At 38.9% G+C, this 19,000-nt stretch overlaps 2 protein-coding genes across 2 annotated transcripts; one reads left to right on the top strand and one right to left on the bottom strand.

The window, feature by feature from the left end:
• The first annotated feature begins 4,412 nt into the window (after positions 1-4,412).
• Positions 4,413-14,725, top strand: tuft1a (tuftelin 1a). Its single transcript, XM_067509151.1, has 12 exons — positions 4,413-4,718; positions 9,691-9,768; positions 10,669-10,770; positions 10,878-10,964; positions 11,223-11,273; positions 11,410-11,496; positions 12,277-12,387; positions 12,482-12,705; positions 12,815-12,920; positions 13,025-13,108; positions 13,353-13,447; positions 13,632-14,725. Exons 1-12 carry the CDS (start codon positions 4,659-4,661, stop codon positions 13,702-13,704), a joined length of 1,158 nt encoding a protein of 385 aa, XP_067365252.1. The 5' UTR covers positions 4,413-4,658; the 3' UTR covers positions 13,705-14,725.
• Positions 14,726-14,790: 65 nt separating this feature from the next.
• c7h1orf43 (chromosome 7 C1orf43 homolog) lies at positions 14,791-18,153 on the bottom strand. Its single transcript, XM_067509154.1, has 7 exons — positions 17,870-18,153; positions 17,359-17,460; positions 17,114-17,222; positions 16,959-17,012; positions 16,692-16,858; positions 15,903-15,961; positions 14,791-15,786 (listed from the first exon to the last, which is right to left on the bottom strand). The coding sequence occupies exons 1-7, from the start codon at positions 17,930-17,932 to the stop codon at positions 15,549-15,551; spliced, it is 792 nt and encodes a 263-aa protein (XP_067365255.1). The 5' UTR covers positions 17,933-18,153; the 3' UTR covers positions 14,791-15,548.
• Between the last annotated feature and the right edge of the window lie 847 nt (positions 18,154-19,000).

A 19,000-nucleotide genomic window follows, 5' to 3' on the forward strand; every position in this document is an offset into this window, starting at 1 on the left:
TGTGATGCATTCAGCATTGCAGTAGGACTTAACCTTTCAGTATGACCTCAATAATAAACGCTATAGAATTATCAGCTTTTTGAGGGTTTCAACATAAAAACTGAGAAATCATAACTAGTAGTAAGTAGAATTCATAGCAGAGCCTCTGTACTGGATTAAATTTAATCTTAGAGGTGTACTCAATGAAGTGGCCAGTTAGTGTACAACATGTGCCACCATTCCTATATTATTGAGCTACACAACTTCAAAAGAACAAGATGGTGCAGATGGGTCATGTTTTATTTGGGTCACAGGGCCTGGAATTACAGGTAATGGTTTTTACTTGGAATACTGAAAAGGTTATTCATTACCACCTAGAAGAGCTGTTTGAGCACATAATGGTTATTATCACTCTGCCATCAAAAGAGATGACAAGAACTGTGAGTGTGTGCAGCTGCCAACCCTAATTTACATTGTCAGTCTGATTACAGCTTTTACATATCTCAAATATTTGTTTTGTGGCTCTGCAGATATTTTGACTTGGTATAGCAGAAAATGACAGGTGTCACTAATAACATTAATAATAGACGATGTGCCTTTGAAGTCTTAATGTGTGTGTGTTTTGTCTACTGGCTTAGGTCTATTGGCATGTTCTACTGGGACACTTCATAAATATTAAATATCAAATCTTAAATATTTCTTGTGCACCTAAGCATTCATCAGGAAAAAGATCTTCTGTAAAATCTATATAAATTCCTAGTTTATCTTTTATTCACAGTGTGTAGAGTTGTGATACAGTAGGTTCTCTATGGGCAGCAAATCACTGGTATAAACACGATTTTTACAACACCATTGTTTATGTTTAGCATCACTGTGGAGGGCAGAACACAACTCAGCTGGCGTGTTGATGCAAGAGGACATATACTACCTATAATTTGACACACAGATTTGTGAAAGGTCAGGTTCAGCCTGAGAAATGGTTCTGGGAGACCTCTACAGAATTACAAGATGTTTACGAGATAAATCCTGGAATCTGATGGGCCTCCTTCTAATACATGCAGCTGTTGATTCAGCCCTTTGCTTAATCTCAAAATCTCCTTACAGTGATGGAAACAATTTCAGGCTTTTATGTGTCATGTCAAAACATTTATATGACTTTGGGCATTTGTTTTTCACTGCATTTACAAAAGAGGTAAAAGTCAGCACCCTGTAGGGACAAGCAGTCATGATAAGATTGTATTTGAGTGTTTTGAGGCACCACAGTGGCGTCTTGGTGATTCTGACAAACTTACTTTACAATAGCATGGTGCTATTGTGTGATGCATTTTCAAAAGAACTGAAATAGCCATCTTGCTTTTCTGGTTACTGGGAATTGAACTTAAAATTGTTTACCTGGAACATGTTTGTTGGCTTAAAGCTACACCTTCAATGTTTGCTGTAGAACCAGATTCAGTGTCCCTGATACTACGCCTCCCACACAGTGTAATCGAATAGGTAGCACCAGCATGCTGTGTGCAGTATTTGTTTCTCTTGACTTTTAATGTTGTGTGAGTGAACATACTTTCCATGGGTGGAATTGGGTTTCCATACCATTCCAGCATTCCAGGCACAATTTGCCAATCACTGGGTGTGTTGTGTTTTCATAGGGTGTTTGTTATTTCATATACAGTACTGTGGTTCAAAAGTAAACAGCCCCATCATACTAAGGTGTGAAAATATTCCGGTGGCCCCCAGGGGTTTCGCATGTCGTAATACAGGTCTTTTAGGCTGTAAGACAGTAGCTGTCATACTATAAAAAAAATGTTTTATTGTTCATTCAACAAATACAGAGATAAGCAGTGGACTTTTATAACATCAGTGCTATAAATACCTGTCAACAGATCAAGAATCAACTGTTTAAATTGTTCATGTTTAATTTATTTGGCTAGGTGTTTTAAATTATTAAAACAAACAGTTCTTACATGGAAATTAACATTTGTTCCTAAACTAAACTATCTAAACTTTGTGTAAAACAAATAAATAATATATAATACTGATACGAAATATTAAATCATGCTGGTTTTAGGCACAAGCTGAATCAGTCAAAAAATGGTCTGTTAGCCTTAACAAGTCACCTCACACTGCTGAAATTTCCAAATTCCCAAAACAAGTCCTATGGACATGACCTCAGTGTCCTGGTGATGGTCAAGACCAAAAATACAAAAAGTGAGATTGTTTACTAAATTACGGTATGTGACTGTAGCCACAGTGTCATCATTGCCTTCAAGAAGCATCACCATTATATCACCGCACCCTGACTCTGTATCACATCAGTGCATTTTTAACCCTTTGACTATTGATTCCCACTCAATGAAATCATGACTATTTTTGTCTTCACCTCTTGATTGGTCAGTTTTCTCTCCTGTTATCTGGTTATCTTGTAATATCTTTAACCTTTCAATGACCCACCAAAGAAAAGAACAGAATGGAAAAATTAAATTTACCTGAATTTCTTAGATTCTTTAGATACTGATAAAATCAAAAAAATAAGGTTTTTAAACTGTTCTCATAGATTCTCCTCTAAATGGACAAAATATCAATGTCTGGGTGCGTTGGATGGTCTCAGTTTGGTAGAGCTGTTCTCCATGATCCACATTGTTAGTGGTTTGATTCCAGGTTCTATCAGGTCACATGTCAGAGTGTCCTCGGGCAAAACACTGCTCTCTAAATTGCCCCTGGTGTGTTCATACTAATAACAGTTCATAATTATTATCTTTCAAATGTCTGTTTTTATTGACAAGAACAATGTGTAAAAACAAGAAATAGAAACTTTGAACATGAATAAAACAAAGAAAGAAAACATTACACACCTACACACTTTAAATATGACAGAGTAATACAGACAAGAGGCTGCATATTATTGCTTATTAAATTACTACAAGACCTCCTAAAATAAGCTCTGCCAAATGTTGGAAACCCATTAGAGACAGACCTAAGTACAGAGAACAGAAGATACAAAGTGTGAACAAATAGTTTCACATGTGGATGTACAACACACAGACACATCACTGTCTGATCTCTGGATCAGTTTGTCTGAGTGTGGTCAGCTGTGTGATGTAAACTCATGATTATGTTTCACACTATAGCTTAGTAGGTGGGACACCTGCAGACATACTTTGGCAAGGTTTAGGCATGTTTGATAGTGTTGTGTGCTTCATTTCCTGTGATAAATCAGCCATTAAATTATACCACCCACTGTGATGTAAAAGTTAACTACATTCCTGGCTAGTAACCCATTTCAGTAAAGAGTTACCTGAGCACATTTACTTATTAAAATCCCACTTTTGAGAAACATTTTCTTTCATTTTCCTTGTGCCCGCTGCCTCACAGGCCTATTTTCTTGTCTCAGTGTGTTTCTGTATGAGCTTGAACGTATAGCTTTTGCTGAAATTTCAAATTCACTTAGACTCATTCCTTGTTTGTCACTGTGAGCTGCTGTGAGCTCTTTGACAGCCATTAATGCCTTGATCCAATTTGAGGTCTGTGTTGGCCTCGATCAGCTGCTGCTTAAATCAGCTACATGCCAGCAGGGCAACACTGGTTGTGTTACAGTATGAGTGCAGTGTGTTCCTATTGTGTGACCTCTTTCACCTCTGGTTACATGTTATTGATGGTGTGTAACATTAATGCTAAGAGCATTTTTAATAAACAAATATCAGTAATTCACTTTTCCATGCTTTAGCATTTTACCAAATATAGTACTTTTCCTTGCTGATGATTACTTCTAAAGTACTCTGTAATGTTTTCTTGTGCTGAATTAGGTTGTAATTTATTTCCATATTAGTAAAAAAGTTTTTATTTTTTAATCAAAGACGTAAAGACAGAGGATGTTGTTGGCTGGGCAGTTTGGGATTTGTTTGGCTACATAGATAAAAATGATTTCATAGGTCAAAGTCTGTATTTGATCATGTACTTATCAAGGTTGTCCTTTGGTCATAACAAAGTTACAAGGAGAGACTAGACTCTATTGTCTGTGCTGTGTCACACAAAACATAAAGGAACTTTCACATGTTGAACAGCATGATATTCACTTTTCACAGATATAAGAATATAACAAAATTACGAACACACAAGTAAATTGTCTTTCAAACTCCCTTAAAAACTGCCTTAAGTTAAATCACTAAGTTTATTGCCTTGCTTTCCATTGGTTTGTAATCTCAGAGGACAGGTTCAGTCACGGGTTTGACCTTTTCCACTTAATAATTAATTGTTAAGTGACACCTGCTGGGTGATAGTTTGCAGCAACATAAGACCAGAGTCCACCTGCTGTGTTCATACCTGTAGATGAATCAGTGTGATCGTGTTATTATGCCAATGCGAACTTTCTGGGGGTTATTGTTGCTGTCGTACCGGAGGCGGCAGGTTGCAGTGCCCTGACCCTCCCTCCACTCCCTCCTTTCCCGTTTTCCCAGTTCCCTATTTGGCTGTTTCGCTCGATTTGTGGGCGGTGGGCGGTATGTGTGTGTGTATGCTGGTGCTGCTCCTGCTCCCTCCCACAGTGACGCGATGAACAACGTTATCACAGCGAGGTGAGAAGAGAAGAGTGGACTGTGGACGTGAGGCACCGGGAAGTTCGCCCAATTTCTTATTAAATTTATTAATTTATTGTTGGTGGAGTATTTATTACATATCTGTTAAACATGAACGGAGGGACAAGAAGTCTGTGCACATTTGAGGACATCAAAAGTCAAGAAAATCGGGTAAGTTTCTCGATATTTGTCTCGTTTTTTGCTTTCGTTTATTGAATGTTAAGTAGTATTTATTGTAACAGAATTTATAGCAAAATTAGCAGATAATAACTTCCTTAGTTTTGGATCTGTTTATGTTTTTCTTTTTTCTTCTTTCCATGACTCTGCTCAGTTTTTTGCACTGGGTTTAGAGACACTTTAGGCTCCATCTGCTCTAAGTGCTGTATTTTGCCTTGTCTTTTGCCTTGTAGTAATTAAAGTATTATTCCTCCCAAGTCCCAACACACATAGAGACAAGGCAGCAGCTCAGAATTAGCCCGGATAACATCTGTGCCCGTCACTTTTGCCTTCTGTGCACATCATTTGAGGGCTTACAGTTGGAGTTGTGACAGGCAGCTCAGGAACTGCAAAAGCTTAGCCGGCGCAGTATATGGGCACCACCTGTGCATGTGAAGTCTTAATGAACTGGATTAAGCAGCACACTTCTTTGATTCACATACAAATCAGCAGCTGCCCATGTCACGCACAGTACAGGGGCTTTCTATTCAGTCTGTGGCAGCACAATCAATCATTTACCTCAGCTGAAAAGCAAACTGTTAAACTGTGCTGTGGTTTATGAGGTTGCGGAGTAACAAGACACTTTAACCTGCTGAGCTCAATACCTCCCAGCAGAGAGAGAGAGAATGACTGAGCTCATATCAGATGATATTCTTTAATGAAGGAAACTGCACAGATCACTTTAAGCCCTGGATATGGTGAATGCTTTCTGATTAGAGTTACATTTAGGAGCCAAGTTGTACATGTGTGTCAGTAGTTTAGCCTTAAATATCACGTATGTTGTTTAACTGATAAAAGTGTACCAAAGGCAGCACCACACACAAAGAAAACTGATTAACTGTATTCACAAATGTGCCATGATGCGATATATGAAACTCTATATTTGTTCAGCCCTGAATAATCTCTCATACATAACATTTTAACAACTATGGACAACAACTCTATCAGTCAAATCAAATAGTCAAACAGTGACCCAGTGAGTGTTTCCATGTGACTACTCAGGTCAGACTAAAGCCATCAAAGTATTGCACCTCTGTGTCACATACCAAAGTGACTGTGCACAATTGATGTTGTATGAATACAAATGACACCCTTACTGTTTGTCAGCTCTGGTGAAATTGTTGTTTCATTGTTTTGTATGTTTCCTGGAATTAAGATGCTGAAACTAAAGCAACAACCAGTTCTGTAAATGCTCTAAACTCTGAAGAACTTTCCAGCAATTTGAAATTTATTTGAAGCTTGTGCGACAGTTTGTCCTCCCTTTAGCAACAAGATAGTTTTGGCCTTTGTCTGCTCAGTCACTATTTGAATAGTGGCACATTTGTCCCTGCAGACATTTTGTTTCCCTGCAGTAAGTAAAACATTCCCGCTGTCTTTCCTCATCCTCGGTCACCATCCCTTTCTGGAATGTCTGACATCACTGGCTGGGAATGGGCCAATTGAGACAAAAATGCATTTAGAAACAGATAAAGCTGGGACATGCCAGAACACTCATGGCACATAGAATAAGAAAACGAAACAGAGATATTATTTTTGATTGCAGCCTGAACATTTTCTCTCAGTGTGCACATTGTCTTGATGGCAACACTTTGTGATTCACATCCGTGTACAGTACATTTATGGTCCACCTATTCATGTGCATGGGAATACACATGTGAAACACGCAGGACTTTACGTCACTTAGGTCGTCTCTTCCCTTTCAAATTTACATAACCTTTAACATATCACTGTTGACTGACCGTATTAGTTTACAGTACGCTGGGAACTATGGCTCAGTACTTAAGGACTTACTCCAAAGTAATGATGTACTGAAAAACAAGTCTGCACGTACAACATGTTGTTATTATTTGTCATTCAGCCCTTGGTGAATTGGTTAATTGTTTAGTCTGTGAACTCTAAAATGTTTAAATTGCTTGTATGCAGCCGACAGTCCAAAACCCATTGTCAAACAAAAGAAAAGCAGCAAAGTAATATCTTTAAAGTTTAGTTGGTCTTTTAGTTGACTAGTTTAAACAGACATGCCCAGAGGCTGGTTATGCTAATGAAAGGGTAATTTCTAGAAAACATGTTTACATCCCATTTTCACTTATACAATTAGAGTAGAGTATCGTTTCGGTGCAGAAACTCTAGCACCTGCGATGTCGGCTCACACCTGTCACCTTGGTGGATGAGGTCTATAATGCAGTTGGACAAAAGACAAAAGTGACATCTGCATGGTATAAGAAAGCAGTGCATGAGAGGAACTGATTTAATGGATAGTGAATTGTACACGTGCGTGTGCACACAAGATTTTTTTCTGCATTGTAGACACTGCACTTGGAGGCATAACTTGATGCTTCACTATTTAAGGCCATGATTTAAGGCCACTGCTACTGGAGCCCTAATAGTCTAAACAATGTTTGAGCGGAGTGTTTTTTTTAAGGAGACACAGAGCTCTGACAGACATTTTCTTTTTTCCCCAAATACATCAACTCTGTGTGTTTATCAGCAACATGCCAAGGGAGGCAGTCACCTCTCAGCTAATTTAACCCAGGTGATTTACGTCCAAAACAAGAACTTTTCATACCCTTGAAGCCTTTCAGATTGGCCATGCCCCATGATCTTTTGTGCCCATTGTCAGTGCACCCTGAAGTGTGAAAACTGTGCATGTCCTTGTGTGTAAATGCCTGTTTGTGCGTGTGTGTGTGAATGCACGCTTAGTGTTACATGTTTGCCTTGTCATAATGGTAGTGTGTACGTGGAGTTAATGTGTGTGGATTGTGTGCATGTGTGTATATGTGTCACAGTCTTTATGATTATGTCTAACTGGCCTCTTTGTGTTCCTGGGAAGTCTACTATTACAGGTCGGCTTTGAAGGTGGTACAGACAGCATTTGTGTGTGTTTGAATATAAAGCAAAAGCAGAAACTGAGACTAGCTTGTAAATAATGAATGGCAGTGAGGATTATCAGAGTCTTTGTCTGCCTGTGTAAAAAGGTCGAGAGAAGTTTTGTATTGATGGATTCCTTCTTAACAAACCCCTAACTGTTCCCCTTTTCTCTCTCCCTCGTCTGGTCACTGTTCCCTATTACGGGATTCGGGTGTCTGTAATCTGAGAGGAGACATTTTTGCTTTCATTTTCCTGACCACTATTTGTCGTAATACCACCTCTCACTCAAGTTATTAGGCTATTTCGTCTCCTTTTTGGTCTTGATGCCTGATCACTTTCTTGCTCTGATGTCTGTCCCTCATTGTTTTTTATTACTGTACTTCCTGAACAGATAACCAGCTAATCATAGAAGCTTTCTGTAGTCTAATCATGGTATTACGCAACACATTTAAATCCATTTCTTCTTTCTGGCTGGCATCAAGGCCAGGGTGTCTTTACAGTAAAAGTGCCTTTACTCACTTTATTCACTTACTGTAAAGGGCAAAACGGTTTAAAAGTTCATTTGACTTAACAGTCTCACTGTTTAGGTCTATTTTATAGCTGTTCTAGTGCTTATGATCTGATCACACAAATGTTGATAACTACTATGCAACGTTTGCTTAAGTTGTTTTTAAAGCGGAAATCTTCATCATATTTCATGATGACAATGACGATGTGATATGATAACAAGCATAAGAACAGTTACTAAATGTTGTAGATTGTCAATACAGTTGTTTTTGACAGTTTGAACAGGGCCTCCATTGTGAGATAGAGTAGCTGGGCCTGTGATCGGCAGGCTGTCTAGCAAAAGAAAACAATTGTGATAAACGCGACACACATTCACACTTAATAGTTTCATACAACACAGTAATATAATATAAATGATAATGATAATATGATAATAATTATCACTAACAAAACAAATCAAATTCCACACATTACTCTGTTATCCATTACAAGGCATGTTACTTATTAACAACAACAACAAAAAAAAAATAGAACGGTTTCGGCCTGTCCCTTCAGGGGTTGCCACAGCAGAACATGTTCCACATGTTGTTTTTGCATATGTGTATGTGTGTGTTTTTTTTTTTTCTCTTTACGCCGAATACCCTTCCTGCCAAGGTTGCCCTAGGTGGCTGGGTGGGGCCACACCTGGTGGTGTGGGATTCAAACCCACTGCGTTCTGTATCCCAACCCAATGCTCGAGCACTGAGCAACCAGGCCTCATTATTACTTATTGACAAATTAGGCCAGAACATGACTAATAAACCTGAAGATGTGAGTGTGTCTGTTTAGTGTAAGAGTTGACATGACTTCAGACACTAGGACACAGTGAATACACACAGGAAAATTAACAGAACAAATTGTGTGGTCTGGAATGAGTTACATAATGTCTTTGACCTTCTCCCTCACATCCACATCCACTTATCATTGCACACACACTTACTGAGTGTCACTTAGTGTAAAAGGGGGGTTCCCTGTAGTGAAAGACTCGCGCACGAAGTCAAATTGCACTTGAGACGTTTCCTGTTACTTAATGTGTTACGAAGAGCTACATCTGTGAATAGTTTTGTCTCCCTTTATACTGTATGTTAGTGTGCCAGAGAGTGTATGGCTACTGTGAGGTGTTGTTGCCATGGAAATGTTCTGTCTTACTTGACATTTCATTTTCTGCCCACTTTTCCAGAAATCCAGCCACCGCTTCCAATTGGATATGAGTGTGTTGAGATTTTCCTCCTAAGTCCCTGTGACGTCCATAGCACACAATTTAAATAAAACAATCTGTCTCTGTGCAGCTGTGAAAAACTTTTTCTTTCACTCTGACGCTTGTACCCCTCATTCTTACTGGCTGCTGCTCTCTGTCTCCCCCCTCCCCTGTTTTAGTGAGTGAGTGTGACTCAGTCTCTCCTGCTCTGTTTTCCCCTCTTCTCCTCAAAATAGTCTTCTGTCAGTCTCTCCTACACATAACGGACTCTTTGTGGATTCACTTCATCTCTGCTTTCAACATTGTGTTTTTCAGGAGGGGTGCAGACGACTGCGTCTCACACTGCACGACCAGAACCAGGTGGCTCAGAGCACAGAGCAGTACAGGGACAAGGTAAGGTTCTTTTATCAAACAACTTAGGTTACACTCACCAGAGGAAGTGGTGGGCTGATGAAGTAACTGTTATCGATGTTTTAAAGACTTTTGGAAAACTGATGAGTAAATAACTGCTTTAAGATCTGAAATTATATATAAAATCAGTTTTTTTATATTAAATGGATATAGAAGGACATGAAGTAGAATAATTTGCTAATTTGTGTGGATGAACGGTGGCAGTATTTTTGTAGAGGTGATATATTAGGATCTCAAAGTACAGACAGGTTAATCTTGTCAGTGATCCCTAGGAATTAGCTCAGAGCTACCATACATTCACACATGTATCAAAGCACATTCCTACAGAACAACCTGTACAGAGACATTAATTGCTTGTAAACATGCCACAGTCATCATGAGCTTTTCATGAGCGTGGTTCCCACACACTCAAAACGGGAGGGAAAAAATGGTCCACCAGAGCAGCTTGCAGAGTTACATAATTTGTCCCCACCCTTTCTGCACAGACCTCCCTTTCTCACTCTTTCAACTTCCAAAGAAGCCCCCGATCTTTGGGTTTGTCTACGTAGTGCTTAATGCAATTTTTTTAGGACTCAACCGAGAGAAGACATTTAATTTTTAAAACTTTACAAGTCATTAGTTTAACTGCATCAGTCGAATCAGAGATTTCTGATGGATGCGTCACAATTATTTTTGTGACGCATCTATAAGTACTCCTGCAAATTCTTCAAAATACTGTGTTGCAATATCAGTCACAACCATGATCCAAGTCCTCTTTTAGTGAACAGTGACTTCATTCATGTAACATTTGCTTATGATGTTTGTAAATGTATCATCGCCACCCACCCATGCTCACGCAACACAGTACATGCCACATTTTTAACTCTGCTCTCTAATCTCTAGCCAATCGGGAGGGCGTTTGCATTGGTGCAGCCACCAAGTGACAGGACAGTTTTTACCCCTGAACCGGTCAAATCTACAGAGGAGCAGGTGGAGGTTATCAAGGTGGGAGCTACACATGGGCTTTTATTTTTTTTAAATAATTCAATGGTGTATGACTATGGTTGTGTTGTTACACCTGTATTTAACAGGTGTGTGTCTTCATGTCTTAGGTGTATCTAGAGGCACGCAGACAAGAGCAGCAGAATCACCAGCAGAGCCTGAAGATGCTGTCGGATGAAGTTTCACAGATACAAGAGGTGGGTTTTATAGAGACGTGGACGACTGCCTTTATCAACTGAGCTACCCATCTCTTTGTGGGCATCTGGATGGTAGCATAAATACACACTGTGCTAATGCTAGAGTTCCGGATTACTTAACAATTTGCATGTTTGCTTCATGTAAATTCTTCCCTGCTCTCACACTCCTGTCTTGATCTCCTCCACTCTTGTGTTATTCATTTGAACGTATTAAAACAATGGCAGTATCTGAGTAACTCACTATTAAATCTCATACAGGTGAGATACTGCCTAAAGACACTGAGGGAGCAGATGGCAGCCAAAAACAAGGTAGGTCTATTTTTAGTTCTTTTGTTGTGGCCTTCCCATTGTTAACCTTACATGCTATGTACTTAGTGCCATTTCCTCCACCACTCTCATCCCTATTTCTCGTTTCCTTGCTGACGTCCTTCTTTTCTCTCTCTAGCCTCACATAAATGGGTGGAAAGTTGGCGTTCCCTTCAGAAAGAATGCCTCATCTCCCCCCAAGGCAAAAACCAAAGATGATGGACAGGTGAGCTGTTTCTCACACAAAGAAACTTTAAGTTGTAACTCTATACTCCGAATACATGTGGGACTTTCACGTATGTTGGAACAATGCGCATATACGATGTTGTGTATTATAGCTGCAGTCCACTCTCTGTTTTCCACTGGACAATGAGGTCCTGTTAGTTTGATGTCATACCTGTAAAGTGATCATCCCCCAGAGGCACACATGTAGAGGAAGGTGTAAAGTTAAACAGGAAGAAAAACAGATACGTGATATTTGGCAAAAGAAAGGACTAAATGACAACAGCAGTGTAATGATACTAGCCCCTCGGGCTGTGTGGAGATTTGTGAGAGAGTTGGTTTAGCACAAACTGCTCCTCTGCCTGCGTTATTGTTATTGTGTTCAGGCCATAATCATTGTTCCCTGCATTCCACAGATACTTCATCCTGCGATAGTTTGTTGCTAGCACCCACCGCTATCTGTATGTCAGCAGTGTTCTGTGCATGCACAACAAACCTGACTCCACTGTGCTTTAATTACTTTGCACGTGTTATAGGAATTCACGAGTTGCAGAGATTTACACAAGAGCTTACCTTGCGTGGGCGAGTTTCAGAGGGAAAACTCTGTAATAACGCAGCTGTTCCAGTGACGCAGGCTGACACGCCTATTTGTTTGTGACGGCCAGCCCTACCAAGCCTGATACAAAAACAAGATTTAATATTACATAAGTCCAAAAGCGTCTTGCTATCTGTCTAACTCTTTATCTGACATATTGCTAATAACAGTTGATACTTTGTCTTTAAGGAAGCAGATGATGAAGCAGAGAGAACCAAGCTCAGAGAAGTCAGTAAGCGCTTATATGCACAGCTGCAGGAAACTGAGAAGAAACACCAAGAGGAGAAAGAGAGGCTGCAGGTAAGACATATATGCATTATCTATCATAATTAATTTAAAGCACATTTTTGTTGAAGCCATATTTTATACAAACTAAACTTACTGTCTCCACCAGGCTGAAGGCAGCAGGCTGAGGGAGCGTCTGAGTGACCAGGAGGAGAAGCTCAGGACCACAGAAGCAGCTAGTGAGAGGAAAGACAAACGTATCGAAGAACTCCACAGGTTATTGAGTGGGATGGAGCAGGAGAGCTCTACCCTGCGGGAGGCAATACGCAGTCGTGAGGAGGAACTTCGTGAGCTGCGCAAAATCAGAGAGGAAGGCCAGAAAGGGGACCAGAGGTCAGCAGAAGCGAACAAACTCCACCAAACAAATACATATACGCTTTCTCAACGTGTGACGGTTAAATCACCCCCAGTGTGTTGTAACTGTCTGTGTGGATTTTTTTAGGGCTGAGCAGCTGGAGAAGGAGGTGGCTATTCTTAAAGAAAAGATCCACCATCTGGATGACATGCTGAAATGCCAACAGAGGAAAGTCAGACACATGATTGAACAGGTGAGCCTCACATGTGTGGGTCTGTAAAAACAAACACACGGTCTTCGTGTTCGTATTTGAGGAGGATTTACTCACTGTTTGACTGTGCGTTTGCTTGTGTCTAGCTCCAGAACTCTCGCATGGTGATCCAGGAGAGAGACCGCGTGATCAAAGAGCTGGAAGAGAAAGTGGCATTCTTGGAGGCTGAGGTAACGACTGCTTTATTATCTTCTACTGTGGAAAGAGAACTTTTTCTATTGTAAGTTGAATTAAGAGCGAAGAATCAAAGAAAGTGGAAAGAGGGGTGCAAGGGTAAGGAAGTGGATACCACTCAGCTTGGCCTCTGCAAAGAAAGATATACAAGGATAGAAAGTGCATCAACTGTCTGTTTGGGAGCCACATTAATTAGTTTCATACTAGTATTATGTAAACTGACCCCTCTCATGTTTGCAGAATCGGGAGATGCATGACCAGATGGACTATTTCCTGGGAGGACAAAGGTCAAACTCTTACCTTTCTTCAGAGCACAAAGCCCAGATTGTATATAGGTAATTCATTTATAAAAATAAATTCAAATTTAGGACAAAATGATTTTATGTTATAAATTTTAGCTTGAAAGAGGTCATCAAAACCTTCAAACCCACTTACATTCAAAAATCCATCTAATGTAGAATTGTTTTCATACTGTATTATTATACAATAAACTACTTTTTCTTTCCCTTTTTTCTGCAGTAAACCACTCAAGCCGTCCACCTCCTCTAACAAACAACTCCCTTTCATTAAAGTCATTGAGATCAGGTCATGAAGCAACTAAGTGGAAAGACAAGGTTCTGGAGTTGAAGGGCCCAGAACCACCAAACTGTTTCAGTGCAGGCTGAAACCAAACAATAATTCCACAACCACATCTGAGTCCAGGCGTATCTGGGTTGTCCAAGCTGAGCTTCTTGGACTGCATTGCTGTCAGCACTTCCACTAATGCATTTTAACTGCAAACGCTCTTGTAGGAAAACTGTGTGGTGTTTGGCACAAGCACTGGGATCTTTTGTGACTCTGCATCTGCATAATAAAATAATGTGTCAGCTTTAGCATACATACATGAAGTGTACTGATAGAACTTATATAGGTTTAACATACTGTATAATTCTGCATACTGTATGAAGGTTTCCCTGTACATCCGTTTTTATTTTATGGCATCTTTGTTGTTGTACAAAACACAATTGCAGTGCAAAGTACGGGATGGCAGACCTTTTTGCCAAAAATGATAATAATGGTAAGAGCTCTTGATAAAGTAATGTAGCATCAATAGACTAAGCTTTCTAAGTAAACCAAGGTGCCATAAAAGATGTTTGATGTAAAAATAATTAACCGGATTATAAAAAGTGTGTGCATTGTTCACAATATTCAGTCGCACGACTGTTCACTTTGAGGACTGAATGTTCTCATGTAAGTAAACACTGTTGTCTATTTAAGGTCAACATCATGTGAAAAGAGTGCTTCTTAAAAATGTCTTCACATTCCCAGACAGTATCACATTTATTGAAAGTGTGATGAAGCAGAAGGAAATAATTGTGTAATTATTCCTAATATTTCTTGTAAATAATTTGTTTCTTTATGCATAGTCACCTTGGTTTGTACATATTAATGTAATGATTCAATGTTTCAATTTCTGCCTAACATCTTTCTCTTTTGTATTAATTTATATTAAAAACATCTAGGAAGAGATTTTTAAAAGTGCAATCTAATCTATCTGTGCTCTCAGAATAAATAAAGATAATGATGCTTTATTTCACTTCTTACAAAATCAATAAAACTAGATTACGTTTAAATGGGTGCCCTCTGTTGGTCTCACAGCAAATTACAATATTTTGATGACTGCATGTCAAAACATCAGCAGTATGTCAGTGTTTTATTTGGATGGCAACTTGAACAGTAGGCACGGCAGAAAATAAAATTTAGGCATTAGTATGCCTCCTTGGGAACCCTGTTCCCACACAGACACAGCTCAGGCATCTCTGGGCTGGTCCACATCTAACATAGAGAAGTACTATGCTTGCCACTGATGCAGTACATCACATTCAGAATGCATGAATATGCTGGAATACTGTTAAATTACATTGCATTGAGAAATCATAAAGTTTCACATTAAATCAAAGTTAAAAGAGCACTTAATTTCACCAAATCAATTATGGCTTTGTAAATCATGTAAGGCTTTAAAAAAAGGCAGTCCAACGTAACGAGAGAAGAATTGTAGAGGCATACGTAGAACATACACATATGTGACATAAATGTTTTTTTCAGTGTGAAGTTAGTTTCAACAAGTCTGCATAGGCCTTTATATTGTGCAATAAATACTGATTGTCTTATAGCAGTGCATAGCTCTATAGTTATATTTTTCTTTTGGTCAAATCAACCTCTCTTACCCAAACATAGCAGTAATACTCCTGCAGTAATACTGGATATATGCATAAGCTACATTTACTTTATTTAGATATGATCTATAATGCAACCTAGGCAATACCTATTAGTATATGAAGGCAGTGTTTTTTCTTTTTACTCTAAAACTATCCGCCAGTAACCCTGTTGCCATCCACAGGAACTTTATTCACAGGCAGCAGCACTACCTTTCCTTTGGACAGGCTTTTTACATTTTCAGAGTGTACTGTCCAGAGTGTCGTAATTGTCTTTAAAGTTCTTTAACTCCAGGAAGTGTCTGGGCCTCTTGCTGCGCGACTGCATTGTAGCTGTGAGGTAGGTGGTTTGGGTAGGGGAAGAGGAGGGACTTGCAGGATCTGTGGTACTGGTCAGATCTTTGGCAGCACACTGGTGGTGCTGGCTCAGAGTGCTGCTGCTGCTGCTGCTGCTGCTGTTGTTGTTGTGAGACTTTACACTGAAAAAGAAAAAAGGAAACGGAATGTTCCCAGTGTATAATCAGCATTCCCCAGCGGGATCAACTTAAAACGAAAACTCTAAGAGGAATGGTGGGGAAAAGCTGTGTTTACTCACACAGTGGCCAGTTGAGTTAGAGCTTCCTGGTATTTCATAAATTCTGCTTCACCAAAAGCCTAAAGACAACGACATTAACCAAACAAGAATATCAGTAATGAAATGCTTTTATGCAGAATACAATCTGCACACACTATATTTACCCTTCAGCTACTTCTGGGTGGATGCATATGCACACAATTTATCAGTTTTTCATGTACTAAAGATAAAGTAAAGCTGAATCAATTAATCCACTAAGCTATTAGCCGATCAGTAAATGAATCAACAATTAATATTTGATTCAACTGTGTAAATTTATTTGGGATTATAAAATGCCAAACATTTACCAGTTTTAGCATCTCAGATGGGCAGATCTAATAATTTTAACATACAGGACATATAAAGATGTCACCTTGGGCTCTAAAAAATAATGACAGGCATTTTTGTTATTTTCTAGAAAGAACTTATTGACTTCTAATTAAGTATTCTAATCATAATGATACTACATAAATATTTATTAATTTCCAGTAGGTTACAAAAAAAAAAACTGTATAGGAAAATCATGTGTTAGATATGTAAATAGATGTTTATGCTGGTGAAGTGCACAGCCCAGTTAGATCTGCTTCGCTGACTAATTTTTAAAATATGATTTTGTGCTTATTTTAAAAGAGATTTTCCTTTCTTTCATTCATTTCTCCATAATTTATTGCTAACATTATTTAGCGTAGACTGTGTAAAACAATATCTTTATGTTGTTTATGATTAGATACGACATTTCTGGCACACAAATATACACTGAGGGACACTGACCTCTGCCCCATAGCGTGCCTTATTGTAGCCATCCAGCACCGTGCCAATGAGAGAGCTTTGCTTGTCCTGGAAAATGCAGTGGGAATTTCGTAGATGCAGAAGCCAGGTCCGAAATCTTCTACCTGTCAAAGCTGTAGAGGTTCCACTCAGTTCACGGAAAGGGAGATCTATTGGGATAGTAGAGGCAAGTGTTAAATTGGGGAAATAGTAAAAAATGGTGCGAAGGAACAGTTGTGGCAGACCAAAACCAGTGGCAGGAGAGCTCACCAGTTTCTCTGATAGCATCCAATGCTCTCATCCTGTACACATAGTCATAGGAACCTGTAAGAGAAACACGTGCATTCTCTCATACCAAGGCATCAAAACAGCTTATACAGATGGTTTATATAGTATGTAAGTGTATATGTTTATGTTTCTCTAACCAGACTGTTCTCTCCGCTTCAGCCGGTCATCATCTGGAGACAGTAGACGAGGCTCAAAGTGGATTTTCTGGACCAGGCTAAGTTTGGTCTCGATTTCTTGCCTCAGCTCCTACACCACAGACATGGTATTTTAGTAAACACAAGAAAGAACTAGCAAAAACAAATTAGACAGCCAAACACTTTTCAGTATGACACTTCTGATTCATAATGCTGTGTGTGTGTGTGTGTGTGTGTGTGTGCGTTACCTTGGGAGCATTGTGACCAATGGGAACATGTGGACCTCTCCGAGACTTCATGGCAAAACGCATAATTTGTCTTTTGACAAAAATGAACAGCAAAACAAACACCTAGAGATCAGGAATTTAATCCGGAGTTAATTAACTTTCCTATTAATTATTATTAACAGCAAATATTTGAATGCTTTTACTTTATTAAAGGCAAAATGTATTTACATTAATATTGGGCTCATGTTGTTATTAATGCTAAAACAGCAATTAGTATGCATGTGCACACTGTCCATCAAAGTAGTTATGTGTATATATCTTGTAATGGGTATGCACAATGTAAAATAACGGGGTGTGTATTCTGCTTTTTGTACTTGTACTGTATGTATGCATGACATTTTGTGTCCCTGTCTCTCTGCATTAAAAACTTTGCATAAGTTAGCAAAACTCCGTAACTGAATCAATTTATCGTTTTAATTTGAGGTCTTGAAATGACATAAAAGTTACCGTGAACAAAGTGAAAGAGACTTACCAGACTGCCGTAGGCCATAACCAGCACCACGTTAACGCTTGAGAGAGGAGAATCGTTCCGCATTTTGTAACTGCCTCTTTACCAAGCTGGGACTGGCTATGTGACAGCTCACGGTACGTCCTGACCTTTGTAATGTACACGATTTCATTTAACTATTGGTTTCTAAAAGACAATTCAAAAGACGGCTTTAACGTTAAACAAAACACCGATAAGACAAGTTTGCGTCTGGATGCTACATTTCGCTACCTGGTTTGTTGACTTCCGCGATAGTCACGTGACCGACACAGACGCGGTCAGGCCTGACGTTTTCAGGTCTCAGTTCCTCTCATGAAATGCAAACATGCATAGAAAGGTTTTTTATGCAGAAAAAAATCAAAACAAAAACATTATAGCAATAAACAAGAAGAAGGACAAATATTCCACCACCCCTACTACTACCACTACTACTACTACTTCTAATAACAGCCGCCCCCTAATAGTAATAATAATAATAATAATAATAATAATAATGATGATGATGATGATGATGATAATAATAAAGGGGTATTATAGTGTTAGAATGTCATACTTTTGAAAGTCCTTATTGTTTTCTTGGTCATTTGATTTTCAATTTTATTAATGGTTTACTCCAAAAGACATCTTCTAGGTCAGTTCATAATTGTTTGACATAACAGTTCCATAATAGATGTTAAAAGTGTTTCGGGGCAAGAATTACAAAAACACACCTTATATCCAAGAGAAGGAGCTTTAAATCTACAACATATGCTTTGACAAGATCTATTCTGCAAATTAACTTAGTGTGTGCAGAGAAATTATGTTTGTGGGACTCCAGATTTGAAAAAGGTTGACATGTGGAGGTTTGTCGTGCTTTTCTGTCCTCTGCTGTTGAAAGTTATGTGACCAACTTAAATAAAAATAGACAACAGAAGATACAAATTTAAGGCCAGCGAATCATAGGATATCCATCTCCAACAGTCACATAAACCATCAGACTAAAAAGATTCAAATTGTAAAACATGGCAGATGGACAACTGTTGAAGGTTACCCTTTGCCAAACTGGAAAACTAAGAGATGTTGATTAATGTGCAATGTCCCTGAATAAAAGAAAATAATAAGTAGTCCACTTCTATT

This window comes from Channa argus, chromosome 7 (assembly GCF_033026475.1).
Source record: "Channa argus isolate prfri chromosome 7, Channa argus male v1.0, whole genome shotgun sequence".
NCBI lineage: Eukaryota > Metazoa > Chordata > Actinopteri > Anabantiformes > Channidae > Channa > Channa argus.

Bases quoted from the DNA above. Each gene is read 5' to 3' on its own strand.
- tuft1a (XM_067509151.1), top strand. From the start codon at position 4,659: ATGAACGGAGGGACAAGAAGTCTGTGCACATTTGAGGACATCAAAAGT. The intron at 9,769-10,668 runs GTAAGGTTCTTT...TCTAATCTCTAG, and splicing joins CAGAGCAGTACAGGGACAAG to CCAATCGGGAGGGCGTTTGC. The intron at 13,448-13,631 runs GTAATTCATTTA...TTTTTTCTGCAG, and splicing joins AAAGCCCAGATTGTATATAG to TAAACCACTCAAGCCGTCCA.
- c7h1orf43 (XM_067509154.1), bottom strand. From the start codon at position 17,932: ATGCGGAACGATTCTCCTCTCTCAAGCGTTAACGTGGTGCTGGTTATG. The intron at 17,223-17,358 runs GTAACGCACACA...TCTGTGGTGTAG, and splicing joins TTGGTCACAATGCTCCCAAG to GAGCTGAGGCAAGAAATCGA. The intron at 17,013-17,113 runs GTTAGAGAAACA...TTTCTCTTACAG, and splicing joins GAAGCGGAGAGAACAGTCTG to GTTCCTATGACTATGTGTAC.